General features: G+C 33.6%; 1 protein-coding gene across 1 annotated transcript in view; it reads right to left on the bottom strand.

Annotated features, from left to right (window-relative positions):
- The window catches only part of LRBA (LPS-responsive vesicle trafficking, beach and anchor containing), an 874,405-nt gene that overhangs the window by 686,963 nt on the left and 177,018 nt on the right, over positions 1-10,424 (bottom strand). Inside the window, exons 20-21 of the mRNA XM_006884505.1 lie at positions 9,987-10,110; positions 9,490-9,682 (exon numbers count right to left, since the gene is read on the bottom strand). Coding sequence (XP_006884567.1) covers positions 9,490-9,682; positions 9,987-10,110 — 317 coding nt within the window. The remainder of the gene's footprint in view (positions 1-9,489; positions 9,683-9,986; positions 10,111-10,424) is intronic.

Raw genomic sequence — 10,424 nt, 5'->3', positions numbered from 1 at the left:
CGAAAGACCTGAACACTTGTATAACTTACATCATTTCTCCATGTTCATAGAGTTTCTGGAGACAAGCTACTTCGGAAGTGGATGTCATTCCTGCTTCCAAGCTTGTTTAGTGAGTAGGAAATTGGTCCTGCTAACCCAAAAACATACAATTTTACTATCCCATGGATGTACAAAAGAATAAACAAATAAATCTTGGAGAAATTACAGCCCAGAGTGCTCCTTAGAGGTAAGGATGAGGAAGCTTCACCTCATATTTTGGGGATGTTGTTAGGAGGGTTTATTCCTTGGAAAGGGATGCTTGGAAAGTTAGAGGGTCAGTGAAAGAGAGTAGTAAGACTCTCAACAGATGGTTTGACACAGTGACTTCAGCAAAGGGCTCAAGCATGTCAGAGATTGTAAAGACAGCACAGGATAGTACAGAGTTCAGATTTTTATGAAGTTTGCTTATAGGTTAATATGTATAAAAGTATCAGAACTAATAGTATACTGTTATACTACTATACTAATGTGCCTAAAGTGTTTCATTTTGTTTATTTCAAAATGGTTGTTTCTGGACATTATTTATAACTCTGAACATCTTAAAAGTCTTAATTCAACAAAACATATCACATCAAATGAAAATATTTTCATTATTAAGATAATATACATTCTGAAACAATAAATTAAAGGGAAAGATAAATAAATAAATGTAATCCTGAACCACAAATACAACACTAAAATTTTGTTTTACTGAGGTTGCTCTTACCAAGTACACATCTGCAACAGGGAGACTAAAGTAACCAACACTGTGCAGTTAAACTAGAAGAGCCTATTACTGCTTATAAAACCTAGTTCAGCTGCTGGAAGAAAGGGATACAGTGACAAACAGCTTCTCTGCTACAAAGGTGGCAGGAAATCTATCAAACTGGACAATAAAATTGCAATTGAGTTTCCCTGGCTTTTTATAGCAGCTGCATATGTCCTGATGTAACTCTGCAAAAGCTATCCAATTTTGCAACATTAGTTCCTTATACGCTAGTTCTTTATCAAAAGCCATGCTATAAATTTGGGATGATAAGATAAAAAATGACGACAAAAAGGAGAAAAATAAACATCATTTCAATACTTCATATATGAAAATATTTTAAAGATTTAGGTTATTTATAGAAAAAAATTCAGTTCTAATAATTCTGCAGAATTTTTAACATGCCACAAACTGCCTACTTACTAAAGCACTTCAAGCTCATTATAATCTTTATTACATATTGATTTAGAAAGTCCTTGAGCCTAAGTTATTCATTTTTATGTAAAAATATGTCATGATTTTATAAATGCATAATATCTGGTTGGCAATAATAAAAAACTACTTTGTATATTTTATATACAGCTATGATTAAAAAAAGCTTTTTAATCAACAAAGAAAACACAAAGAAAAAAACAAAAAGACAAGTATGTACCATAATACAGTTTAACTAATAACTATATATGTATAAAACTGTTCTTTTTTATAATGAACTAAAAAACAGTATTCATAGCCTCTCCCAGCTTGAATTTTGACCAGGTCCTTAACAATACACTGTTTCTGACCATTTGTTAATAATCTTCAGCAAGATTTTACTTGGGGGGAAAAATATTTATTCTCCAAAGTTCAAAGATTTGGCCTTTAGGACTGTGGAAAGTAAAATAATTTATTAATGTGAAAGGTACTATATATACTTAAACAGCAGCTTTCACTTGCCCATCCATGTTTGCTATATATCCTGAAGCAAACAAATTATCACACTTTTTCATCAATGATACCAAATTGGTGTCTTTTTTTTTATGTGGATTTCCATCATTCCAATCTCAACTTGTCCAAATATTATTTATCCTTCAAGAGTGAACTCTAACAACATTGTTCCACAAACACTGCTGATATTCTCAAGAAGAATATGTTTACTTCAGAATTTATTTCTCTTTTACAGCACTTATGGAACTCTGATGGCCTAGGTGATAAGGAGATGTGCTGTCAATCAAGAGGTGAGCAGTTCAAATTCATCTAAGGCCCAACAGGACAAAGATAGGAAATCTCCTCCATTCTATTTACAGGCCCTGAAAACCTACTAGAAGGTTAGCTATGAGTCTGTTCTGACTTGAGGGCAATTAACAATAATATGGCACTCGCTGCTTCTTACCGTCTATTTGTTATTTTTGCACATACACAAATTCTCACATAAGAAATTAATTTCCTAAAGATAATGTACAGACTAAAATCTGTTCCCGATTGCACCAGAAGTCACTGAAATAGACAGTAAGAATAAAAAATGAAAGAGTAAAAAAAAAAGAAAAAGTAGAACAGATAATAAAAGAAGTGGGGAAACTAGAGTTATCCCTGGATCCTGAGTGAATGAGAATGAGTGAAATAGCCAAATAACAGGGGTGAAGTAAAAAGATGAAAGGAAAGTGAAATCTAAACAGACACATGCAGATTTACCAAGGGTAAAAAAAACACAAAGAAAAATAAACAGATTGGTGGAAAAGTTGAAGTTAAGAAGGAAAGAATAACCAGAGGGATCTTGGAGAGAAAAAATAAAAAGGATAGGAAAAAAGTAACTAAAAAAGAAAAACTGGTATGGGCAGGCAAAAGGGGGAGAGTTATCTAAGCAGCAACAGAGAGCACAGAGTGCAACAGGTAACATTAACAGGCAAGAGATGAGAAAAGAAGGGAAATTAGGGGGAAAGACTTAGACAGGTATAAGGAAACACTTAAATTCACTACCTCTGAGTCATTTACGTCCCATAACAACACTCCATCCACTTTCCAAGGTTGTAAAAATGGGGCAGAATCTTTCACAAAGCTGCTGGTGGATTCAAACTACAGGAGACTTACAGACTTTTGGTTACAGTAACTCACAAATATGCGTTAGAGCTCCCTCAGAAAATTTTAATTCTATAAATTAATACAGTGTGTCTTTATCTGAGAGTAATAAAGACTTTTACATAAAAGGATTCTAGTTAATTTCTTTTAAAAAAGATTAAAAGGGGAGAGGGATGGGCAGGGAGAAAAGTGCTACAATGAATGAATAGAAATCCAAAGTCTCTGTAAATATTCATTGAAATTAATAAAAAAAGTCATTTAGCTAATTTCTGTAAACAATAAAGGACTGGGGAGTACAAAGCAGTGAAAAGAGTATGCCATGATAAAATGTTTAAGAAAACTCATAAAAAAAAAAAAAAGTATGCCATGAAAAATAAAATGGAAAGTTCAGTAAGACATGAGAAATGTGAAAAGCTGAACCATACAACTAATGTGGAGAGTATAAACAAGGACAGTTAATGGGCTATATTTTAAGGGCAACATGCAGAAATTCTTTTGTAAAAATTCTCATTATTCCTGATTGTTACTATACTCCACTCCGTCAATTCTAACACATAGCAAGGCTACAGGACAGAAAAGAACTGTCGTCATGAGTTTCCAAGGCTTTAACCTTTAGTTAGGCAAACTGTCACATCTTTCTCTCATGAAAAGATTAGTGAGTTTAAACCAAAAGCCTTTTGGTTCACAATTTAGTGCTTAATCACTGCATGACCAAGACTCCTCATGTAGAAGAGCTACATCATAGAAATCATATTGCACTTACTGAATGGCTTTAAAAACTGGTATTTTAATAAATTTAATAACTGATATTTTTCCCAGTTATTCAAAAGTCAATTCTAACTCATGGTCACTTCATGTGTGTCAGGGTAAGCACTTATGTTTTTCAATGACTGACTTTTCACAAGTAGATCACAAGGTGTTTTTTTCCAAAATGCCTCACAGTACAATCAAATTTCCAGCCTTTCCTTTAACAAACAAACACCACTCAGGAAACTTAGAGAAGAGTAATATCAAAGGATATTGACTACTATCAGTTTTCATATTAGAAGCAATCTGAGAATGAATAAAAACTACAGGCCATACTTTTACAAGCCATATTTGTGAAAATAAGTTTAATATTATCATAAATTAAAAGGTTAAGCAAAACTTCAGTGACTTTCTTGTACTACTATGAATTTGGTTTTGACTCATAGTGACACCCTCCATTAGATTTCCTAAACAGTAAATTTCATGGGAGGAGATTGTCCATGGTTCTTTCTCCAGCAGAAACTACGGGTAGAATCAAAGCACAGTTGAAGCCTATGTCACCAAAGCTCCTTCAATAATCTTCTTCTCTTGCTTTGTTGTCACTGAGTCAGAACAAACCCATAGGTGACCCTTCAATGTGTTTTCTGATACTGCAAATCACACAAAAGGAGAACGCTAATTTTTCAGAGTTCCTAGTGGATTTTAACTGCTAGAAAGGCACTGCCTTGGATTAGCAGTGCAATTGCTGAAGGGATATGTCACCAAAACTCCAATATTTAAGCTCCATCTATTCAATACAGAGGTTCAATACTTGCTATCTAGCAATATAACTTAAAATCATATTTCCTACACAAGTGTGTGTTTGTTTGTTTGTTTGTTTGTAAGAGGAAGACTAATTGGAAAATTGTGCTGTTGGCTATTTTTTAGCCATTTACAGTTAGTCCCCTCTGGTCTCCAACTATCATAACTCCAGATGCATAGTCTTGCAAATCATCAACAGCTGTGGGGCCACAATAAGAGAACAAGTGCTTCCCACGCTGAGGGGACAAGACTTTAGGCAAGGAAGATGTGCACAGGAAAACATGAGGGGAATTGGAGCAAGACCTTGGTGAAAGGGAGACCCGGTGGTAGAGAGACTGTGGCACTGTGTAAACAGAGAAGCCCTGAGAGAAAGGACTCAGTTACAGGGTTCTGCTGTTCATTCCAGATGCTTGAAGGAGATGCTGACTTAAAACTACCCTGAGGCAAACCTTGCTGGATGATTTGTATTTGTCTGCTGAACTGAAACCAGAGCCTGGACTAATGGAGGAATTGTACATGGGAACTTAAGCTAAAAATTGCACTTGTTTTGGATGATATTCTTTGCCTTTCCCACTATCCAATTTATGTCCCTACAAAGCCCCATTCTTAGTATCACAATTGCGAGTCAAGAACATATAAATGTACCTCTTGCTGTTGGTTTGGCACAAGAGGCACCACGGGGTTGAATTATGGGCTCTTTATTTGCTTTTTACGCTGAGGCAGGGCAGGGGCAGGGTGGGTGGGTGGGGAAGGGGAAGTACACTGTACTATTCTCACTCCCTCTGGCCCTTTCAGAGAGAAGATGACAGCCCAGTGTGCCCTTGCACCATTTTCTACTTTTTAGACACATACTATGGCATCAGTTGATTTGGGGACTATCAGCATTTTAAAAATACATCATCTTGGAGTATCATAGACAGATAGATATATAGATAGACAAAAAGCTTAGTAATGAAAATACTGACTCATGAAACTTTTGTTTGAGTTGCAAGTATGTATGTGTGTACCAACCAGTCAGTACAAATATCCTACTGTTGGCTAAAATAGTATGAAAGTTTAAAATGTTTGCATTTGATTAATTCACTGCAGTGAAAATTAATGTAGCAAAGCTACATATAACAACAAAAAGGAACCTTAGACACAAAAGGTTTGATGGGGAAAAAAAAATAAAAGATTCTATAGCAATATGTTATCATTATTAAAGTTTAATATTGGGCAATCATATTATATAGAAATTAATTTTTATAATTTTTTGTCTCTTTTATTAAAGAATGGAAAGATAAATTAAAAATTCAGAATGGTGGTTACCTTTCCAAAAAGTGGGGTTCAGGTTGAGGTTGGATGGGAGAACCACAGAGACAGAGTGGTCATAATTTGGGTAGTAGAGTCAAAATCTTCCCTTTTTAACACTGCAGAGCATATAGCTTTACTTTAATTAATTTGTATATATTTAATAATTTCTTTTTAAATGTATTTAAATTTAAACAAATAGTAAATGAGGCCTCAAATAATATATTAGCAGCAAGTACAGTTAGAAGAAGATACACAGTACAAGTAATAAAGCTTAAAAGGATGAGTGTCACTGAGAATTCTATGGCTTTGTAATTTCACTTATTAAGTCTCAATTTCAGCAAAATACATTATATTGCTGTGTATGAGTGTACATCACCACATTTACCAGTTCTAGCTTAGATAATGATTATAAAAAAAAGTCCAAAAACATGACTCTGTTTACACAATTATTACTATACATTAGCACTGAAAACCAAGATTCTCTATGTTCTATTGATTACTCAAACAGAAAGACTGGTAACTGGTATAAATGATTAAACCTAAATGTTTACCATCTCAATGGTATCTGAGACATTATCTTCAATCTCTTATATTTGTATACAGGAAATCCAAGGATACTAGGCTAAAATTATAATTTTTTACCCTTTTGGACTTAAACTGTTTACTGCCTTTAAAAATAGAGAGGTTCCAAAGATCTTTCGTTTTGTGGATTACATGTATCAATGTTAACAATTTCAGAAACTAGTTCAAAAGCTTATTACAAATGTTTATTAATTCACTAAAAAAAACCCCAGTAGATATTAATATAGATAACAAGTAACTCTTTTAAAAACAAAAACAACAATTAGAAAGACTGTCACACAAAAAAATAAATTCAAAATTAAAAAGACTGCCACTAGCTCACATTTTTCAAAATCTTCTGAAAGCTATAACAGAAAACAGAAGTATTCTATTTCTGTATATAATTTGGGATATTATATTGTTTTTGCTTAAATACATGAAGAAAATCCACCATAATATAGACAAGTAGGTTGGAAAGAAAATCCTTGCAGATCTCTGAACAGATTCTTTGTACTACACTTTAATAACTACTTCTCTAAAGATTATGTCCTTCTAGCCATCATTACTAAGGCCATGTACCAAATAAGATGTACACAGGAGTTCTGAATTCACAGAGAAAAAAAAAACTAATCTAGTATCACTGGCATTTCTATAACCTAGATTACCTACAGTTTTCTCTGAAACACAATTTAAATGTATATGATGCCCAGATCAACCAAATTTTCTCAAGTTGTTCTGTAAAGGGAAATACTACTGACAGAAAATCAGCTCAGATTACATCAACCCACGAAAACACAAGCCAGAAGAGCTCAGCATCAGCGCAACCTAAAACAAATTAGACTCAGGTTAGTAAATACTTTTTATAGAGGGACAAACAGTAAATATCTTGGGATTTGTGATCCATATGGTCTCTGAAGCAACCACTCAACTCCTCTTCTAGAACAAATATAACTATAGACCAAATCCATTGCCATGGAGTTGATTTCAATCACAGCATTCCTATAAGACAGAGAAGAATTGCTCTATAGAGTTTCCAAGGGTGTAAATACCTATAAAAGCAAATTACATCTTCCTCCCATAGACTGGGAGATGGTTTTGAACCTTTAGGTCAATGGCTTAGCACTGTAACACTGTGCCACCAACTCTCCAACAAAAGAGACAAGCATGTGGGGGGGGGTGCATGTGCAGGCTGTGTAAATGAATGACTATAGCTGTAGCTCTGTGCTATTTTACAAAACAAAAACAGGTCAAACCTGGCTCTTCTATCTTTACCAAAGACTAGCTTAGACTAAACTAGTGATCTCTAGAAATACAGTGAGGAAAACAAAGCCATTTTTATAAAATCAGATCTTTCCTCACTTTTTACCAAGTTGTACTTGAAGACTGGTTTCTCTGATACAGAGTGCTGGAGTACTGCAAAAAAAGAATCCGTAAACCTGCCAACTGAAAAGGTAATGGCTTACTTAAGAAGGGCCTGGTGATCTATTTCAGAGAAATCAGTCATCGAAAATTCTGGGGAACAAAGATCTCTTCTGACATACACAGGATGTCCATGATTCAGAAATCAACTCTACAGCAAATAGCTTGGTTTGTTCCACTCAAACATTCCATATCGCTGTTGTTGTCATTATTGTATGCTGTTCAATCAATTATGAGTTATAAAACCCCACAGGGTAAGTAGAGCTATCCCATAGGTTTTCTGGGCTATTCTTTATGGGAGTAGAGCATCATCAAGTGTTTTCTACCATAGAGCAGCGGATTGGTTCAAATCCCTGACCTTTCATTTGGCAGTCTACAATTAACTATTACACTATTGGGATTTTGTAAAATATCCTTACAAATCCTTAAACACCTTAAGCACATCTCCTCATTGAAGAAAAAAGATGCTAAATAAATGTCAATTAATAAATAATCATTGACGTGTAATGTTGAGTCAGTACTGCTTCATAGATGACCCTCCAGTAGGTTTACAAAAGCAGTAAATCATGTCAGAGGCAAATATTCATCTTTCTCTCACAGAGCAGCTGGTAGGTTTAAGCTGCATGCCTTTGGGCTGGGAACATAGCTACTAACTACCAGGTCATCAGGGCTCCCTAGTAAATAGTCTCAATCACCTAAAATAACACATTTTAAAATAGGCCTATATTTTCAATAAAATGGCAAAATACCTCCAAGAAACCACTTTGAGGATCAACAAAACACTAAAAATATACCAAAGTTATGATTTCTGGTCTTTCATTTTTCTAGCAAATTAAAGGCAAAAGAAAAGTGTACAGAAAAATTATATTCCTATTATTTCTAAATGAGAAAATGTTATTTTAAATTATGCAAAAAAAAAAAAAAAAGACTATACAGAAAACTTTTTTTACTACATTCCAGTTAGTGGCAGGATCTAAGAATGAAAGATAAAACAACTGGAAAGGGGAATTCACTTTTCTAAACAGGGTAGGCATGATATCTTTAAACATTTTTTTTTATTTGAGGAGTATTTCATAGAAATGTTTTAGCAATACCTATACGTGCATAACGATCCAGGTTATATTCCCAAAAAACCAAACCAAACTGACTGCTATTGAGCGGGTTCTGAATCAGTAAGACCCTCATCTGAGTTTGAAAGTAATAAATATTTACAGAATAACACTGCTCATCTTTCTCCCCTGGATTAAAGCTACTATTGGATTCTAAATACCAAATTTGTATTAGAAATACTATGATACTATGTAGTATGTAGAAATACTAACATACTATGCGTTAAGCCACTAAGTCTTCCATTACATATCTGATTGATATGATGTTTCAAATAAATCTTTTTCTGATTAATAATCAGAATAATGATAATTTTTTTTTTCATCATCAAAAGACAACTACGGACCAGACCTTCTGTTTATTCAGCCACATTACTTAAAAGAATTTCTCATCTTTGAATATAGTACGCCACCTTGTGCTCAAAAGACTTCAACCACTATAAAATTCACAGAAACATGCGAATAAACATAGGAAAAATCAAATTATTTTCTCTAGTGTTACAAGGTTTAAGTGGATAAATTCAAAGGCATATAAAACAGACATTTAAAAAATATCTGTATTATAAGTAAGACAAATACTCTATTCAATTTACTGACTTTTTTCAGTTTTTAATTTTACTGTACTTTCACAGAACATTACTGTTTTCATCTTGATATTGTTTAAATAAATAAAATCAAAACTACATGCATTTAAAATAATAAATACATTTTCATAAAGAAACTTACCTTTGAATGTGTGATTGATAGAGTGTCAACCCATACACGCCAACCACCCCATTCATATTTAACTGCATGGTAGAGTAGGATTCTGAATATGGTATATACCATTTCTGTTATCTTTTGTTCATCAGAATTCTTGGGATTAAAATAGCAGAGAGAAAGCATCCATTCTTGCCATACAGAACACTGTAGTAAGCTCCTGAAAATCGTACAAAGTTAATGAATTATCTTTGAAAAAGGATAGCATATGAAAGTAAAAAAAAAGGAAAACATCATGCTACCCTAAAATAATAACATAAAATTCCCATGTGTGAATGTATTCAAAATCAAGAATGTAAATGAAACAGTAATTTAACAATAAAGGGAATTGTGTACATACCCTTAATGTAGGAAGGATATGAAAAAATTATTTCCAGTACTTTAAAGGTTTTATTTATAAACAATATGAGCTTACACAAAGCCCATTTGACTAATGCAAATAAATGCTATTAGATTCTGCTTACCTCCTGTTTTCTCTACTGTTATTAAAAAGTTTAATCATATCAGAAAGGAAGGCTCTGCGAACCTCCATGCTTTCAGGACACTGGGGAGTATTTCGAAGCAGTGTCGCGATTACTTTTAGTATCTCTGCAAGACAGGTTATAAATGAGTAAAAACCAACCCCCAACAAAATATTCACTATGGATGTCTATTAATGAATCATACTTTCCTTAATTTTCCTTAAATAAAAGAATAATGGCATATTTCATAGCAAGCACCTAAAAACAAGATAGTTTTCTACTTTCTACTGCATGACTTAAATGCACAAAGTAAAGCTAATGTTAAAATTGAGACAAGTCAAATTATAAATTAATTAAACAACACTGAAACTTCTGGCAACTCTCAAGAGTGTATGCCATATAGTAAAAATGATCTTATAAAATTCCACAACATTTAAGAAC

This window comes from Elephantulus edwardii, unplaced genomic scaffold (assembly GCF_000299155.1).
Source record: "Elephantulus edwardii isolate Elephantulus edwardi_28Jun2011 unplaced genomic scaffold, EleEdw1.0 scaffold00034, whole genome shotgun sequence".
NCBI lineage: Eukaryota > Metazoa > Chordata > Mammalia > Macroscelidea > Macroscelididae > Elephantulus > Elephantulus edwardii.
This window is presented reverse-complemented; position numbering and strand designations above follow the sequence as displayed.